Source organism: Tauraco erythrolophus, chromosome 6 (genome assembly GCF_009769465.1).
Source record: "Tauraco erythrolophus isolate bTauEry1 chromosome 6, bTauEry1.pri, whole genome shotgun sequence".
Taxonomy (NCBI): Eukaryota; Metazoa; Chordata; class Aves; order Musophagiformes; family Musophagidae; genus Tauraco; species Tauraco erythrolophus.
The window spans coordinates 27,709,885-27,727,684 of NC_141470.1; the positions used below are offsets into that span (position 1 = coordinate 27,709,885).

The 17,800-nt window shown below is 65.1% G+C and overlaps 4 protein-coding genes across 8 annotated transcripts; 3 read left to right on the forward strand and 1 right to left on the reverse strand.

Moving 5' to 3' along the window:
- The first annotated feature begins 917 nt into the window (after positions 1-917).
- UNC93B1 (unc-93B1 regulator of TLR signaling) lies at positions 918-3,735 on the forward strand. Its single transcript, XM_086613266.1, has 11 exons — positions 918-1,082; positions 1,160-1,301; positions 1,388-1,541; positions 1,615-1,776; positions 1,842-1,971; positions 2,057-2,150; positions 2,270-2,394; positions 2,465-2,647; positions 2,727-3,000; positions 3,220-3,338; positions 3,466-3,735. The coding sequence occupies exons 1-11, from the start codon at positions 918-920 to the stop codon at positions 3,733-3,735; spliced, it is 1,818 nt and encodes a 605-aa protein (XP_086469392.1).
- Positions 3,736-4,291: 556 nt separating this feature from the next.
- Positions 4,292-7,282, forward strand: MAX (MYC associated transcriptional regulator X). Of its 5 annotated transcripts, none has more exons than XM_086613299.1 (5): positions 4,292-4,377; positions 4,580-4,606; positions 5,996-6,103; positions 6,814-6,937; positions 7,045-7,282. In XM_086613299.1, exons 1-5 carry the CDS (start codon positions 4,342-4,344, stop codon positions 7,230-7,232), a joined length of 483 nt encoding a protein of 160 aa, XP_086469425.1. In that variant the 5' UTR covers positions 4,292-4,341; the 3' UTR covers positions 7,233-7,282. The 5 variants fall into 5 exon arrangements, with proteins under 5 accessions (XP_086469425.1, XP_086469424.1, XP_086469429.1 ...); XM_086613298.1 differs by having other exon boundaries at positions 5,996-6,102; positions 6,807-6,937; XM_086613303.1 differs by lacking the exon at positions 5,996-6,103.
- Positions 7,283-8,226: 944 nt separating this feature from the next.
- Positions 8,227-12,759, reverse strand: FNTB (farnesyltransferase, CAAX box, subunit beta). Its single transcript, XM_086613272.1, has 12 exons — positions 12,679-12,759; positions 11,489-11,553; positions 11,183-11,255; positions 10,747-10,838; positions 10,132-10,278; positions 9,972-10,055; positions 9,781-9,867; positions 9,573-9,702; positions 9,310-9,442; positions 8,885-8,996; positions 8,683-8,797; positions 8,227-8,579 (listed from the first exon to the last, which is right to left on the reverse strand). The coding sequence occupies exons 1-12, from the start codon at positions 12,757-12,759 to the stop codon at positions 8,469-8,471; spliced, it is 1,230 nt and encodes a 409-aa protein (XP_086469398.1). The 3' UTR covers positions 8,227-8,468.
- Positions 12,760-14,423: 1,664 nt separating this feature from the next.
- RAB15 (RAB15, member RAS oncogene family) lies at positions 14,424-17,511 on the forward strand. Its single transcript, XM_086613297.1, has 7 exons — positions 14,424-14,547; positions 16,013-16,073; positions 16,218-16,278; positions 16,370-16,447; positions 16,525-16,614; positions 17,207-17,272; positions 17,356-17,511. The coding sequence occupies exons 1-7, from the start codon at positions 14,424-14,426 to the stop codon at positions 17,509-17,511; spliced, it is 636 nt and encodes a 211-aa protein (XP_086469423.1).
- Positions 17,512-17,800: the final 289 nt, after the last annotated feature.

The following is a 17,800-nucleotide window of genomic DNA, read 5'->3' on the forward strand; positions in this document are numbered from 1 at the left end:
GGGGCTGTCCCCCACCACGTCCCCCCATTCCATGGGAGCCATGGCCTCAGCACCATCCCCTTGTGGCACTGGCTGCTCCTCCACCGCATCTCAAGAATCTCCCGCTACCGGCTGGGCCGGATCCTGCCTCAGCTCCCCATGACGGGGATTTCACCCCCTCCACCCTGCCCAAAGGTCTCCCCACCCTGCCCCGGGGCACTGGCACGGCATTGCCACGTGCAGGCACCTTCCTGGCCCCTGGTTTTGTGTGACACGGGAACAGGCCTATCCCCCACCCCCAAAGCACGGTGTCCCCCCACCCAGGCACCCTGCCACATCACACGGGCCGGGAAGGGGAAGTGAGAGCAGCAGGCCCAGGGCCGGCACCCATCGCCACGGGCCACCCCGAGCTGGCAGCACCCACGCTGGGCCTGGTGGGAGTGCTGGGGGGGACAGGGGTGCTGGGCAGCAGAGTGCTGTGCGGGATAGGGTGGGTGCTGTGCAAGGGGGAGTGCAATGGGTGCTGTGCAGGGGGGGTCAGGGTGCTGTACAGGGAGGGGTCAGGGTGCTGAGGATCGACGCGGGTGGGGGGCGCTGGGGGTGCGGCTGCAGCGCAGGTGGGCTGGGTCCGGGGGCCAGGGGTGCGGGGTCTTGCGGGGGTGCGGGAGCGGCCCCTTTAAACGCCCCCGTCCCGCCCGCCCTGTCCGAAAGAGGAAGCGGCAGCGCCCGCCCCGCCCCGGACGGCTCCGGCACCGGGGAGCAAGGGGCTGGGGTGCACAGTCCGGGGGTGCAAAGCACATGGGTGCACGGCGCTGGATGTAGGGGTGCGAGACATGGGTGCAGGGTCTCGGGGTGCAGGACACAGGGCTGCAAAGCACATGGGTGCAGGGTCCGGGGGGTGCCGGGCACATGGGTGCAGCTCTGAGGGTACGGGACACATGGGTGCAGGGCTTGGCGGCTGCCAACAGGGTCCCCCCACCCCTGACACCATCCAGGCCCCAGCTCCACCAGAGGCAGCGATGGAGAAAGACCCCAGCTGCTACCAGGATGCGGCCAAGATGGTGGCAGGCGATGGGCTGGGCGCCGAGGGGACAGAGGCGCAGGTGAGGCCGGGGGGGCACCCACGGGGGACGGGCCTGCAGTGACCATCCCCAGGGGTGACAGCTAGGGTCACCCACAGCTGGACAACTTTGTGGGTGCTAACCCCGACTACAACGAGGAGGAGGAGGAGCAGAAGTATTTCCGCCGCAAGCGCCTCGGCGTGGTCAAGAACGTGCTGGCCGCCAGCCTGGCCGGCATGCTCACTTATGGCGTCTACCTGGGTATGGCCCTGCCCCTCCCCAGGGACCCCTCGCCACAGTGCAGGGGGCTTGGGGAGGGGGGTGACGGGTGCTGGGACCCCCCCTAGGCCTGCTGCAGATGCAGCTGATCCTGCATTACGATGAGACCTACCGGGAGGTGAAGTACAGCAACATACAGCTAGAGGACATTGACCACAAGGTCCTGATGGGCATCAACGTCACCCCCGTTGCGGCACTGCTCTACACACCTGTCCTCATCAGGTACGGCGCCACTCGCGCTCCCCACCGGCACATTGGCACGGGCACCCACACTTCCTCCTCCTCGCCCCGGCAGGTTTTTTGGCACCAAGTGGGCCATGTTTCTGGCAGTGGGGATCTACGCCCTCTTCGTCTCCAGCAACTACTGGGAGCGCTACTACACACTGGTGCCCTCCGCCGTGGCCATCGGGGTGGCCATTGTGCCCCTCTGGGCTTCCATGGGCAACTACATCACACGGTAGGCAGCGGGAGGGGATGGATGGGGGGGCTGGAGGGTGCCAGCTGACCCTCTGTCCCATACAGGATGGCCCAGAAGTACTACGAGTACGTCAACTACAAGGAGGAGCACGTGCAGGAGCAGCAACGGGCGCCACGGGGTGCCTGCAATGCCTACATCATCGTCTTCCAGACCATCTTCTATGCCTGCTTTCACGTGAGTGCCGGTGGGGCGCGCGGCACAGGCAGGAGGCCACACTGGGCAGCCTGGCGCTGAGCTCCCTCTGCTATACGTCTTTCAGCTGAGCTTCGTCTGCGCTCAGATGCCCATGCTCTTCTTCCTCAACAACTACCTCTACCAGCTCAACCACACGCTCTTCGGGGTCAAGCACTGCGGTGAGTGCACAGGCGCGGGACAGCATGGTGGTATGGGATGGCATGGTGGCACGGGATGGCATGGTGGCACAGGGACCTGCCTAGTTGGCGCTGATCTGCAGCATGTGCCACCCCGGCAGGGACCTTGAGCCACGGCACGCTGCCTGGCTTCAACAAGACGGTGCTACAGAGCCTGCCCCGCAGCGTCAACCTAATCATTGTGGAGAGTGCCCTGATGGCAGCCGCCTTCCTCGCCATGCTGGTGGTGAGTGCTGGGGTGGGCAGGGGAACAGGGCCGGGATGCCAGCGGTGCCTCACCCATGGCCACGTGGCAGGTCCTGGTGCTCTGTGGCTCAGCATATCGGCCCACGGAGGAGATCGACCTGCGCAGCATTGGCTGGGGGAACATCTTCCAGCTGCCCTTCAAGCACATGCGGGACTACCGCCTGCGCCACCTCTTCCCCTCATTCATCTACAGCGGCTTCGAGGTGCTCTTCGTCTGCACTGGCTTCTCCCTGGTAGGGCCTGGGGACAGGGTGGGGGATGACAGAGCAAGGACAGCCTGGCCAGGCGACACTGAGCCTATCCTCGCTGCAGAATTACGGTGTGTGTGCCCTGGGGCTGGAGAAGTTGGCGTACCTCCTCATGGCCTACGGCTTCTCTGCCTCGGTCTGCTCCAGCCTGGCCCTCTGCACGCTGCGCCTGCGGCGGCAGATCCCACTGCTGGCCGGAGCCCTCATCCATGCCGCCCTCCTGGTGACTCTCTTCTGCTGGGCACCAGAGCCCCGGCACTTGTTCCAGGCGCCTCTGCTCTACGCCATAGCCGTGCTCTGGGGCATGGGGAGTGCTCTCAACAAGACCAGCATTAGCAGTGAGTACCAGGATGGTCCCCAACACAGCCTCTCTTGTCCCCTGGCATGGACAGGTTGTCCCCAGCTCCCTGATGCCTCTTCTCCTTGCATCTCCAACCTGCTGGTCGCAAACTCCTGGAGTCACAGACAAGGAGCAGGACAGGGTCCTGGAAACAGTGCCCTGAGAGGGGACACTGGCATGGGAGGGGGATGCTGACAGCCAGTCTCCTTTGGTGCAGTCCTCCTGGGCATGCTGTATGAGGACAAGGAGCGCCAAGACTTCGTCTTCACCATCTACCACTGGTGGCAGGCCCTGGCAATCTTCACTGTCTACTTGTGGTCGGGGCTACCCATGAAGGTAGGCATAGCTGGGTGGGCAGCCATCCCCACAGTGACCCCCAGCTGCCTCCATCACCTCCGGGACCTGCCCACCTCGGGGTGGGGGGGGCAGTGCCACACCAATCTCCCACTTTGTCTTCCTGCAGGCCAAGCTCTCCATCATGCTGCTGACACTGGCGGTGGCCATGGGCGCTTACCTCTGGATGGAGCACAAGGTGGCACAACACGTGGCATACCGGCTGCCCCGCATCCCCCGCCCACGCCACAAGATGCACGGCTACCGCTACTTGGACGAGGACGACTCAGACGAGACCGGTTCGGAGGACGACGGCGGCAACGACAACAACGACGAGCACGTGGAGGAGGCCACCAGCAGGGATGAGTTGCCGGAAGATGATGGGACCCAAGTGGGTTAGAGACAGCCTGTCCTGCCTCACCGCCACGGTGGCCCTCCCTGCTCTCTGAACCTGACAGGGGAGGGTCCACAGCCCTCTCTGAAGCTGCCCAAACTCCCTCAAGTGGGCCTAAACTTCCACAGGCCCCCTAAGCAGGCCTACAGACCCCCCAGGCAGGCCCACAGGCCCTCAGAAGAGGCCCACAGACCTCCCCCAGGTGAGCCCACAGTCCCCCAGCCAGGCCTGAGGCCCCCTGCCACCCCCTGAGGTGCCACATCCAAGCCGGCCCGACCCCTCTTTGCTCCCCTATGGCTCAATAAAAGTTCTTGTGCCCGCTGCCTCCACGCCCAATGCCGCCATACTCTTGCCTTGGCGTCGTCGCAGCCTCGCCGCCCTCCATGAGGGGAAGCAGTCAAGCACCACCCTGGGCGGTGCACGCCGGGAGCTGTAGTCCCCGCCCTGAGGAATGGGTGAGCCGTCTTCCTCTGCGGACTACATCACCCATAATCCCCCGCGCCGGAGACGGTAAGGACGGCGGGTGAGCGGTCACGTGTGCGGGCGGCGGCGCATGCGCGCTGCCGGCTGTTGTTGTGGCGGCGGGGCCCGCGGCTCACCCGGCCGGTAGCGATGAGCGACAACGATGACATCGAGGTGGAGAGCGACGTAAGTCGGCCCCCGCCACCGGGACAACCCCCCTCGCCGCTCCCCCCGGTGCCCGCAGCGCCGGGAAAGGGGCAGTGGGGGGTAACGTTTGGTTTCTCTCTCTCCTTCTTCCTCCCCCTACTCCCGGCCCCGTTTCCCGGTGTCCCCCCCGCCATCCTCTTCCTCTTTCTCCTCCTCCTCCCCGTCGTCCCGGTCCTCTCAGGAGGAGCAGCCGAGGTTTCAGTCCGCGGTACGTCGCTGCCGCCCCCGGTACCGGGAGCACGTGGGGGCGAGAGGGGCGGCGGGGGCAGTGCGCCTGCGCGGGGGAGGGGGGGCGGGCGCGTGACGGCGGGGGGGGCGTGTTTGGGGGGGGGGCGGGGGTGTGCTGTGGGGCCATGTCTCTTCGGGGAGGGTGAATTTAGGGGGGGCCCTATGGGGCTGGGTTTTGGGACACACGCATTCCCCTGTGGGGTCACATCTCTTGGGGGTGGGGGGGTAGGGGGGGGGCGTGGGGCTGTGTTTATGGGCGTACCTGTGGGTCTGGGGCTCTTGGAGAGGGGCTGGCACCTGTGGGGTTTGTGTCTTTTGTGAGGGAGACATCTGTGGGGCTGAGGCTCTTGAGGGGGGATGTGGGGTCGTGGTTTGGGGGGTGATATGTGGGGCTCGGGGCTCTCGGGGGAGTGTTTGGGGAGGACCTGGGGAGTTAGGTCTTAGGTGAGCAGAGGGTATACCTGTGGGGCCACATCTCTTAGGGGGACGTGGGGGAGGGGGACCTGTGGGCTGGGACTCTTTAAGGGGTTGGGGTGGGGGCACACATGTGGGTTTGTGTCTTTTGGGAAGGAACCTGTGGGGCTGGGGTTCTTTAGGGGAGGGGGAGCATGGGGATGTGGCTTTTGGGGGAGAATGGAGGTGTTTCTTGGGGGGGTGGGCTCTCTTTTAGAGGGGGGGAGACATGGGGTTTGTTGGGGGTGTCCATGTGGAGCGTTTGTGGAGCTATCTCTGCTGGAGGGGCTGCCTCTGGGAGGGGGGATGCGTGGGGCTATATCTTGGGGGTGTATATGGTGGGGAGCGCGTGGAGTTGTGTTTTTTGGGAGAGGACAGATAGAGGGGCCTGTGCCTGGTTGTTCAGGGGGGCCATGTCCTAGGGGGTGCAGGACAGAGGACTGCGAGGTGCCCCCCTCCCCTTGGACGATGCTGGGTCCCCGCTCCCTGGCTCTGCCACCCTTGGCGCAGCTTGGGGCTGCCCCGGCAGCAGGAAACTGCCCATGGGCTCCAATGGGCCCGGGAGAAACCGAAAGCAATGAGAGCCACCTCCTTCCCACGCCCTTGCGCTGCCATGGAGCAGGACGCATAGTGGCCCAGCCAAGGAGGGCTCAGGGGTTCAACCAACCTCTTCCGTTGGCTCTGGGCACCTTATCCGGAGCTGCCAGCGCCAGGTTTTTGGGTGAAGGTCAGTGACCTGGCTCCTCCTGCCCTGCCCTCTCCACTGGGCAACGTGGGATGGCTGCCAAAACGCTAACAGGGCTTTTCACATTCACTTCTGGGACTTGATGGGCGCAGCACCCACAGTAGAGGGGAACAGGTCATGGTTTTCTCCATGGTGCCATCCCCTCAGACTCCCATCTCCCTTCCCTCGCAGGCTGACAAACGGGCTCATCACAACGCGCTGGAGCGCAAGCGCAGGGACCACATCAAGGACAGCTTCCACAGCCTGCGGGACTCCGTCCCTTCCCTTCAAGGAGAGAAGGTGAGTTTATGGAGTGTGGTGGGAGCCTGACCACACACCCACCTGAGGTCCTGGCCCACGGCACTGAGGCTGGATGGGGATTTCCACAGCAGTGACGGGAAGCCACGTCAGCAGGGCTGAGCTGTGGTTTCTCGCCTGCGGGGCCTGCCGAGCCGCATTCCTGGGGGCAGCTTGTGCACCCTGGCCCTGCCTGCTCGCTGCCAGCCCGAGCTGCCCAGACCCGACCTCTGGCACTGTCTGTTTTTTTGGGAAGGCGGAGGGAGTGAATCCACCTCGCGTGGCTGGATCTTGTGGGCTTGGCCGCAGGGCAGCTCTGCCTGCCAGGAATAGCGGCACTTTGCTTGGCAGCTGTGTAGGCGGTGGTGGGACTGTTGGCACCTTCGTGCGCAATGGTGGCTTCTCGTTTCGGGATGCTGCTGTGGGGGACACTTTGGCTGGAGACAGCTCTCTCAGCCCAAGCCAAATACCATCAGCAGAGTCCAGAAGCAACCCTTCCCAGTGCCAGCAAGGCTCTGTCTCACCACGAGGGTCCCCAGTTGGGTCCTCAGTGGGGACAAGAGCCAGGCTTTGGTTTGCCTGGTGACGTCGGCACAGCAGAGCAACAGCAAAATCCTTTCTGCTCTGGGTGGGATGGGGCAGATGAAACCCCATTCTTTCCCCACCGGGCTAGGTCTTTATCTTGCTTCTGTCTTTTCCCACTATTGCAACAGGCATCCCGGGCCCAAATCCTGGACAAAGCCACAGAGTACATCCAGTACATGCGCCGGAAAAACCACACGCACCAGCAGGACATCGACGACCTCAAGCGGCAGAACGCCCTCCTGGAGCAGCAAGGTGAGCGGGGGTCCCGTGGGAGCCAGGGCTGGGGGTGACACACGTGCGGAGCCTGAGGTGACGCGTACTGGAGCGCCGGGAGATGACGCGGTGGCCCTGCCTTGCAGTGCGTGCGCTGGAGAAGGCCCGGTCGAGCGGCCAGCTGCAGGCCAACTACCCCTCGACGGACAACAGCCTCTACACCAACCCCAAGGGCAGCACCATCTCTGCCTTCGACGGCGGCTCCGACTCCAGCTCTGACTCAGAGCCTGATGAGCCGCAGAACAGGAAGAAACTGCGCATGGAGGCCAGTTAGGCCCCCCCACGGCCCCCCGCTGCTGTCAGCCGCCCGCCTGCCGGCTGCATAAGGACTCTCCCTTCTCTCGTAGAGGCTCTCGGACTGCAGCTTCCCTGCCCTCCCCGGCCCCTTCCCCACTCTAACCACAGTGGCCCCAGGAGGGAAGCCGACTGGGCAGGGCCTCGCAGCGCCCACCCGACAGACTTGAGGGGATCCAGGGGCCGCGAGGAGATGCCCCCGTCGCCCTCCCACAACTAGCAAGCCCCTCTTCCCCACTTCCTTCTGATTTTATATGAGCATTTCTATTTATACCCGGGGACCACAGCAGTCCTGAGCTGAAGGGTGAGGCTGTGCAGGAGCTGGGCAGCCCCCCCGTGCCTCCCCAAAAGGCCAGGCCCTGCGGGGAGCTGCTCCTGCCCCCTGGCAAGCGCTGGGGACCTCGCTATTTATTTTCTGCGTGTGCAATTCCACCTGTCCCCAGCGCCTGCGAGAGCCGGGGGGGCAGCGCCCGCACCCCTCTCTTTACGGCACCGGGACAGGGGTCTGGGCTGGGTGGTCTGCGTGCGTGTCCTGCCCCCTCGTCCTTCCCTCCCTCGCCCCCTCCATGCCTCCCCTGGTCCCTCCCCACCTCTGTGGCATTTTCTGAACTCTAGTGTCCCATCCCTGCCCCGTAGGTGACCCTGTTCCCGTTTTGATGCCATTCATTCCATGGATCTAAGGTATGTTGTACATACTGCCCAGAGTTGTCTTGCAAGTTAAGGCTTCCCTTTACTATAAGACTATAAATAATAAAAAAACCACAAACTTATTTTATCCTTCCCCATGGTAGTCGCACATTCTTGGGGCGGGAGGAGAGGTGGCACCAGGGCAGCTCCTGGCAGGGGCTGGAAACAGCCTGAGTTCTGTGTCACCTCCTGCCCCGCGTCACCAGGGCCACCATCGGTGTCACAGAGGTGGTGGCAGTGAACGTGCCCTCCCCGCGCACAGGAGACGGCAGGTGTCGGTTCTCATTTATTGATGCCAAAAACTCTGCCACATCCCGTGTGCCCCTTCGGCCAGCTCATCTCCTGCCGGGAGGTCAGCGAGGTGCCCAGCACAGCGGCAGTGGGAACTGGCAGCTGTGGGGCAGGCCGGTTTTTGGTATTGCTAGCACCCTGAGGACCTCGCTCTGCCCGTCTGTACCAAGACACCACAGTGGCTCCCCGCCGGCTCCAGAGCAGGGCCACTCCGCACAGTCCGGGGGCAGCAGGACCCCTAGTCGGCAGTGGCCACCGGCTCCAGGCTGGGCACCGGTTGCTGCAAGAAGTGCATCACTGCTCTCACCACCTTTTCGGGGGTGATGTTGTAGACAGGGTGCGTGGCTTGCTGCAAGAGAGAAAGAGAGGAGGTTAATGCCTTTTCTGGCAGCGTGGAGGACAGGCAGAGGCTGTGTCTGACCCGGCAGCTCATGGCAATGCCTGGCACCTACCAGGCGGTTCTCGGGGACGCCCAGGACCACCTCATGGTGGAGGTCACCGCTGCCGAAGTGCTGGGCGATGGCCAGCCCACTCAGGCAGTAGCAAGTGTGGTAGAAATCCCGGGACCTGGCGATGGGATATTGGGGTACTGAGCGGGGATCTGAGGCACCAGGCAGCTCCCCTCACCACCACCGTCCCTGAGCTGGTACTCACTTGCCCGGCTTGTCAAGCAGCCCCCCGGCCGGGCACTGACAGCACAGGAGGATGTATTCCTGCAGCGCTGACTGGTCGAACATCCAGCGCGCCATGCTGAGCGCCGCATCACCTGGTGGGAGAAGCTGGTGAAATGTCTGAGGGGACCCTGGAAAGGTGGCAAAACTGCCCTCCCTGGCTTAGGGTCTTCCTGCATACCCCAGGGAACCACTGAGGCATCCATCCAGCAGATGGTGAAGCCTTGCTGCCAAAAAGCCTGTGGGGAAGCACGAGCACCCCAAGAACAGGGACACGGGGATGGCTGAGTTACTCTGCACTTTGTTCCCTCGCTGCACTTTGTTCCCTCGCTGTAGCACCTTCATCCCTCCCCGGGGACGCCGGTTTTAGGGGCAGAGGAAGCTGGGAGTCCCCTGCAGTCGACTCACCCCTGGCGTGGAGGGCACGGTGGAGCAAGGGCAGGAGGCCAGCTTGCCAGAAGGAATAGCAGCCGTCCACCAGCTTGTTGCAGCGACCCTGGAAGCCACCCTCGAAGCGCATCTGCCGGCTGGTCACCCAGTGCTGTGCGGGACAGACGGGAGTGGGTGCCAGTGTGAGGACAGGGACCCCGCCGGCATGACTGACTGGCTGAGAGCCTCCATCTCAGCTAGCACCGGCAGAGCCGAGGGGCCATGTGCATGGTGCCACTCACCAGCAAGCTCCGGAGGTTCAGCAGATGTTCCTTCTTGAGGATGACCAAGGCCGCCATGCCACAGAAGGTGTACCCGCCGTGGGCCTCCATCCCCGGCACCCCGCCGATGCCGCCCTCCCAATTCTGGCACCTGCATGGGCAGCAGGGTCAGGACAGCACCAACGCGAGGGGCTGTCCCCAACCCATCCCTGTGTACGCTGGCTCTCACCTCGCTATCCACTCAGCCGTCCCGGCAAAGAGCTCGGGTGTGAGGACGTTGGTCAGTGAGGCCACAGAAGCGGCGCAGTAGGCGCTCCTGCGGGAGAATGGCGCTCAGGGTCGCGGCACCAGCTTCCTGCTGTGGCACCCAGCCGGCTGGAAGCATGGCAGAGCCTTTTTCCCCTGACACTGGGAGCCCACCTGACATCCACCTCGCCACCAACATGCATGAGGAAGGAGCCATCGGGCTGCTTCAGCAAGTGCAGGTACTCCAGCAGCTTCTTCCTGCAAGAGCCAGCGAGCTGTGACTGGGGGGCGACACACATCCAGAGCCCCCACGATGCCAGCACACCGGCTGTACCTGTCGATGACACCAAACGCCTCCTCCGTGCCGATGATGCAGAGCGCATTGATGGCAGCGTAGGTTGGGGCAAGGTGGGGGTGCTGGCCAGGGCCCCCCCCAAAGCCACCCTGGGGACTCTGGCAGCGGCTCAGGAACTGGCAGACACTGCAGGAGAAGCAGGGGGAGGGTGGGAAAGGGGCTCGGTGCTCCCCGGCCTCATCCTCAGCACTCAGTGGGGTGGTATTTCCCACCCAGGCGAGAGAGACCCCCTCCTCGCACCTCACTCCCCTCCGCAGCCGGGGCTCCACTACTCGTGGCAGGACCAGGGTCAGCCCAGACCTGTCAACTCCCAGTTCCCCCCTCCCAAGGTCAAAGCCAGCAGTTCTCTCTTCCCCCATCTCCATCCGTCACAAGACTCTGGAGCGCGAGGCGCTGGCCAGAAGAATAGGCAGCATTGACAGCTGCGGAGGAGACAAAGCGCTCCTTTGCTCCTGCCAGTGCATGGGGACAGCGGGAGGTGGCACTTCCAGCATCACGCGGGTGGCCCACAGGGCCTCTGGCCGCAGCCAGGTCTGCGGTGGTCTAGGCTGCCATTGGGGTCCCCCCAGCTCTCACGGCGCCAGTGCTACTTACTCAGAGGCAACTGACTGGGGAATGGGCTCGTCCAGCAGCTCCAAGCTGTGCAGGATCCAGTAGCAGAGCCAGGGGCGGCTGGCATCCAGACACTGCGGGGATGAGAGGGGACGGTCAGGGTGGCTGGGGAGCAGTGCAGGGCCTGGGGGTGCAGGCAGGAGCAGGCAGAGCTCCGGCAGGAGAGGGTACAGGCAGGAGAGCCCCCCAGAGCTGCTGCTCCGTAACATCACCACAGAGACAACCACAACCCAAGGGGACATTAAGAACTACGGCCTCTGCCCCAGGGCCACCCCCACGGCCAGTGGGGCTGGCAAACACCCAGTGACAACTCTGGCAGCAGTCTCAAGGCGACGGGTTCACCCCAGCCGGAGAGCAGAGCAGGGAGCTGGCAGCCCCAGGGCAGGACACCGGGCAGTGCCGCCAGCACGCCGGGTACCTCATAGGCTTCGGTGAGCTGCCGGAGGCCTCTCTTCAGGTAATGGAAGTGCTTCTCCCGCTGCAGGACAAATCTGGAAGAAAGGCAGAGCAGGGCTCAGCAGGCAAAGCACCGGCACCTGGGACAGCCTGGCCAAAAGTGGACATGAGCCCCAAGCTGACAGCACCACGTCCAGGACTTGTGTCTTTGAGAAGGGGCAGGATCCCACCCCAATTGCGATAAAACAATCGCAAAAAATAAAACAATATTTATTTATTGTTACTGAATTTCTGTAGCTGGCGAGAACCAGCTGCCACAGGAACTTACTGCGAGGCGTGATGGTTCGTCTTGCAGGCGTCAAAGACCTCCTGCACGATATCTTCCACCTTGGTCTGCCGCCGGCCGCAGCATGGAGGCACACGGGGCGAGGGCGGGGGGGAACAAAGACCACAGTGATCTCGGGAAAGTGGCTCTGCCCTTCCCAAATACACTCCCCCCACAACTCCCAGCCCTGCCGTGTCCCACGGGTTTATCCAGCTCACGGCCGCTTCTGTTACCAGCGGCATCATCTCATCGTGTTCACTGGGAAAACCAAACAACCGAAAGCCGCTTGGTCCCGCCTGCCTGCAGAGCGGCTTAGCGGGAGCTGCCGAGGAGCTTTGCGCCCGGGATTAGGCGGGGACCCCAGCACCATCCGGTGTCGCTGTTAAAATTCAGCGTTTTTAAAATGGTCCCCGGTTCATCCCAGGACCCTCATGTAAAACACCGTGGCCTCTGTCCTCCCACTCACGCCAGGACAGCGTTGCCAGCTAATGGGGCACTTGTGCCACCGTCCCCTCGTTTTAGACTCGAGCTCAACACACAGCGCTGCGGCTGGTGCTGTCCCAAGCCGGGGTAATCCCCCTGGCCTCCCCCCCGAAAAATACCCCAGCCTTCAAAAAATGGGGAGGGGCATCTCGGGCCGCCTCATCCTGGGGCACTGCATCCCACCGGGCCGGAGGCGAGTGAGAACCCCGCAGATTGAGAAACCCGGTGTCACCTTTCACCCCGTCAGGGCCTGTCCCGGCGCCCAGGGGAGCGTCGGCACTGCTGGAGCTGGATCGGGCTCAGCCGGATCGGGGAGCGGGGGATGGCGGGGCTCTGGCTGTCCCCCCCGACCCCCTCGCCCCTCCCGAGGAGGCACCGGGTGGGCAGCCCACGAGGGAATCCGGGCAGCCCTCTCCCCGGGTGACAAATGTCACAGCCCCCGGTGGGTGTCCCCTGGGAGCCGCCGTGACTGGTGGGTGACGCCCCCCACCCCGCCCCAGCCCCGCCAAAACCCCGGGAGCCCGAGGGGCTGTGCCAGGCGGGTGTGGGCCAGCAGCTGAGCGGGGAGGGGCTGGGGCGGGGACCACCGAACCCCCGGCACCCCGCACCCCGGCACCCTGGCTAGTTCCCTCACGCCCAGCCCCGCACCGCGCCCCCCAGCCCGGCCCCACCGCAGCCCGGCCGGCCCCCTCGGGCCGCCGATCCCGCACCTGCTCGGCGGAGGTGGCGGTCCGCAGCCCGTCGTCCCGCAGCCGCCGCCGCCCGCTGTGAGGGGGGGAGGCTCCCGCCATGCTGCGGGCGGCTCGCGCCGGCGGGGGCAGCGGGACGACGGCGGCCGGGCGGGGACACGCGGCCACGCCCCTTCGCCCCGCCCCGCCCCGTCTCGCCTCGCCCCGCCCCACCACCGCCCCGGCTCAGGCGCGCGTGCGCGGCGGAGCCGGCTGGGAGAGAAGGTGCTGCGTCACCGCGCTGTGACGTCATGCTCGGCTACCTGACCGGGGCTGGCGCGCTGCACTGCACTGCCTTATTGCATCATCGCAGCGCTGTGTTGCGTCATCACGCCACAGCACTGCATCGTTGCGCTGCCGTGCTGTGTTGCATCATCGTGCTATGGCACTGCATCGTCGCAGTGCAGCAGTGCATTGCATCATCATACTGTGGCCCTGCATCATTGGACTGCCGTGCTGTGTTGCATCATCACATTACAGCGCTGTATCGTTGCACTGGAGCACTGCATTGCATCATCAACACGCTACAGCACTGCGTCATCACACCGTGCCCATGTGCCATGGTGCTGCCTCACAGCAGGCTGTTGCTGCATGGCGGTGTGCAAGCGCTGCACTGCGTCACTGTTGCAGTGCCACCTCACTGCACCACGTCCCTGCATCGCTGCATGGCCTCTTCACCACAACGGTGCTATGTGTGCTGAACCGTCATGCTGCGCCATCACAGGGTGCTGCCCTGCCACAGGCAGCACTGGAGGGGCCACACTGCACCACCCTGCCCTGCACTACCCCACTGCACCCTCGTCTGCCGCGTGCTGCACCCCAGCACTGTACCCCAGCACCCACTGTAGCCCTGCCCATGGGGGTGCCCTGCTCTGCCCCGGGACCCTCCAGCCTCCTGCTCTGCTCTGGGTCCCTCAGCCCCGGGGACGCGCTTGTGTCCCCTGGTGCACCCCTGGGTGCCCCCCCCCCCCAGTCCCTCTGTGGGGTCCCCTGAGGCTCCCCCGGTGGAGCTTCATGTGTCACCCCAGTGCCCTCAGCCGTTCCCTCTTGTATCTCCCATTTTCTCCTTCGGGGGGGGGTCCCTGGTGTGTCCCTGGATGTCCACTCCCCCTATTCCCTAGTGCATCCCCAGGTGTCCCTCGCTGCATCCCCCATGCTCCCTTGATGCCCCAGAGCATCTCCTGCTGTCCCCACCCGCGTTCCCCTGTCCATCCCCCGTGTGTCCCCCTCCCCGTGCCCCAGAGCATCTCCCGGTGTCCCCAACAGTGTCCCCTGGCTGCCCCCTACTCTGCAGCCCCCCCTGTCCCCCACGGTGCCCCCAGAGTACTCCCCAGTGCACCCCCCGTGTTCCCCCGTTCCCCAGAGCATCCCTCGGTGCATCTCCGATGATCCCCCGCATCCCCCGTGTCCCTCTCCTGCTGCCCCAGACCATTTCCCGATGTCCCCCGCGGTGCATCCCCGGTGTTCCCCTCCCCGTTCCCCACAGCATCCCCCGGTCCATCCGCGGTGTTCCCCTCCCGCTGCCCCAGACCATCTGCCGGTATCCCCGCCGGTGCATCCCCGCGTCGTGTGTGTCCCCCCCGCAGCATCCCCCTGTGCATCCCGCCTCCGCCCCGCGCCCCGCCCCGGTGCCAGCCCGGTGCGGCGGCGGCGGCGGCGCAGCGCTCCCGCCTCCGGTAACGGCGGCAGCGGCGCCCCCGGCCCGGCCCGGCCCGGCCCGGCCCGCCATGGCCAAGCAGTACGACGTGCTGTTCCGGCTGCTGCTGCTGGGGGACTCGGGCGTGGGCAAGACCTGCCTGCTCTGCCGCTTCACCGACAACCAGTTCCACCCCGCCCACATCTCCACCATCGGTACCGCCGCACCGGAGCGGGGGAACGGGGGAACCGGCAGCGGCGGCACCGGGGAGCGGGGGGGAACAGGGGACCGTGGCGCCGGGAAGGCAGCGGCAACGGGGAACTGGGAACTCTGGGGAGCCGCAGCACCAGGGAACCGTGGGCACCGGGGAACCGGGGGTACCGGGGAGCTGTGGGCACCGGGGAATGGGAAAACCGTGGGCACCGGGAGCACTGAGGAGCCGCAGCACCGGGAGACAGGAAAACCGTGGGCATCGGGGAACCGGGAGCACTGGGGAGCCACAGCACCGGGGAAACGGGAGACCATGGGCAGCCGGGAAGTAGGGAGCCGTGGCACCGGCAGCACCAGGGAACTGGAGAGCAGTGCCACCGTGGAACCGGGAGCACCGGGCAGCCCTAGGACCAGGGAACAGAGAAATCCTGGGCACTGGGGAGCCGTGGCACCGGGAGCACTGGGAAACCGTGGGCACTGAGAAGCCATGGGCACCGGGGAACCGGGAGCACCAGGGAACCGGGAAACTGTGGTCACCGGGGAGCCATGGGCACTGGGCAAGAGCAGTGCTGTGAAATCGTGGGCACCAGGAAGCCGAGGCACCAGGGAACCGGGAGCACTGGGCAGCAGCATGGGGGAATTGGGAAACCGGGGGCACCGGGGAACCAGGCAACTGTGAAGCTGCGGCGCCGGAAAACTGGGAACACCGGGCAGTCGCGGCACGGGGGAACCGGGAAACCAGGGGCACCAGGGAGCTGGGGAACGAGGAGAACTGGGGAGCAACAGCACCTGGAAACTAGGGGCACCGGGGAGCCGCAGTATGGGGAAACCAGGGGCACCGGGCAGCCTCGGCACTGGGAAACTGTAGGCACCAGAAAACTGTAGGCACCGGAAAGCCGCGGCACTGGGGAATCAGGAAATTAGGGCCACGAGGAAACTGTGGCGCTGGGAACCGTCAGCACCTAGAGCACTGGGGAGCTGCGGCACCGGGAAATCGGGGGCAGTGGGGAAGCGGGGAGTGGAGAGCACTGGGCAGCCACAGCACTGGGGACCTGGGACACTGGGAACACCAGGCAGCCACAGCACAGGGAAACAAACCATGAGCACCAGGGAGCCACAGTACTGGGGAACCAGTGGCACTGGGGAGCCACAGCATGGCGAAACTAGGGGCATTAGGAGCACCAGAGCACCCACCCGGCAGCAAGGCTGGGGCTGGCACAGGCACGGTGACCTAGCACCCAGCCCTGCCAGGCTTGGGACCAGTTGTGGGCACTGGGCCATGGTGAGGATACGGCTCTGGGCACAGGATGGGCACAAGCAAGCCCTGGCACCCTTTTTGGCAGCCCGGTGTGGCTTGGGGTGGGGGGTGGGCAGGGAGAGGATGAGGGGACCAGAGAGACCCTGGTGACAGCAGGTCCTGTGATGGGGGGGACACCGGGGCACCTGGAACCTCTCCCCTTCCCATCCTAGGCGTTGACTTCAAGATGAAGACCATCGAAGTGGATGGCATTAAGGTGCGGATACAGATCTGGTGAGTGCTGGTGCCTGGTCTTGGGGTGGGGGGGTGGGTTTGAGGGGGGAGTCTGAATCCCGTTACCCTCACCCAGGCTAAGGGCTGAGGCCTGACCAACTCATGCCATGGGTGGTGACATCGACCCACTCTCCTCGGCTGCAGGGACACAGCAGGCCAGGAGCGGTACCAAACCATCACCAAGCAGTACTACCGGCGGGCACAGGTACGAGGAGGGGTCCCGGTCCAGCATGCAGAAGAGGGGAAACTGAGGCATGAGGGGAGGTAAATGGCCAACCCCACCCCCCCTCCTGCAGGGCATCTTCCTAGTGTACGACATCAGCAGCGAGCGTTCCTACCAGCACATCGTGAAGTGGGCCAGCGACGTGGATGAGGTGGGGGTGTAGGGGAAGGGGATCTCCTCCGTGGTGGGGGAAACACACTGTCCTCATGCAACTCCTCCCGTCCCCAGTACGCACCCGATGGTGTCCAGAAAATCCTCATTGGGAACAAGGCGGACGAGGAGCACAAGAGGCAAGTGGCCAAAGAGCAAGGGCTGCAGGTGAGTGGGGGCTGGCATGTGCCCCCAGGGGGTTCAGGTCGCCCCCCTGCACCACCCCGCATGGCCAAGGCCCCCCCGAGCCCCCCAACACTCCCCAGGGACCTCACTGCACCCCAAGCATCCCCAGCCGCCCCCAGCATGGCCAGGGACTCCCCACCTTCCTGCAGTCTCCTCTCTAGCTAGGGACCCCTACAACCCCCCCACAGCCCTCAGGGTGTCCAGGGACTCCCCTACAGGCTCCTGCACCCCCCAGCGAGTACAGGGACACCCGTCCCCCCAGTGCCTGTGCACCTCCAGGGCTGCCCCTGTGCCCCCCCCCGTTCCCCTTCCAGGGTGTCCAGGACCTACCCCTCCATACCTCCAGCATGGCCAAGGACCCTCCTGCACCCGCAAAGCACCCAGTGCCCCCCACCAAGGACCTCTGCACCCAGTGCCCAGCCCCGGAAGATGCCCGTACACCAGCCCCCCCAGTGCCACCACGGGCAGCATAGCTCATCCGTCTGTGTATATGTCAGTGGGGAAGTGGGGGGGAGGGGAAAGGGGAGATGATCCCCCCAAATCATGGTGCCGCCGCCGGCCCCTCGCCTTGCAGCTGGCCAGGGAGTACGGGATGGACTTCTACGAGACCAGCGCCTGCAGCAACCTCAACATCAAGGAGGTGCGGGGGCACTGGGTGGGGGTGGGTCAGGGGGGACTATGGGGGATCCCCCCAGATCAACCCCCCCCCCTCCTCTCCCGCAGTCCTTCACGCGACTGACGGAGCTGGTGCTGCAGGCACATCGCAAGGAGCTGGAGGTGCTGCGGGGTCCCCCCCATGCCCCCGCCCTGGCCAGCCTGGAGGAGGAAGAGCAGCAGCCCCCAGGGAGCGAGGACAGCCCCAAAACCTGCTGGTGTTGAAGCCTGGGCCCCCGCCAACACTCTCCCTCCCCGGGGAGGGGGCACACTGGTGTGGCATTGGGGCAGGCCCCATTGGGGGGGGCAGTGGGTTTCAGGGGGGGAGGGACAACCCAGGACACTCTCCCCTGAGGATGGCAGAGGCCCCCCATCCCGGCACCTGTATACCCCCTCCACATGCAGGGTGGGGGTGGGGGGTGTTGCAGACGCTTTGTGCCCACCCTATGTCCATGGCACACCCCCCCCACCCCGTTTTACACACATACACACACGGTTTGCAGAATAAAGGCGA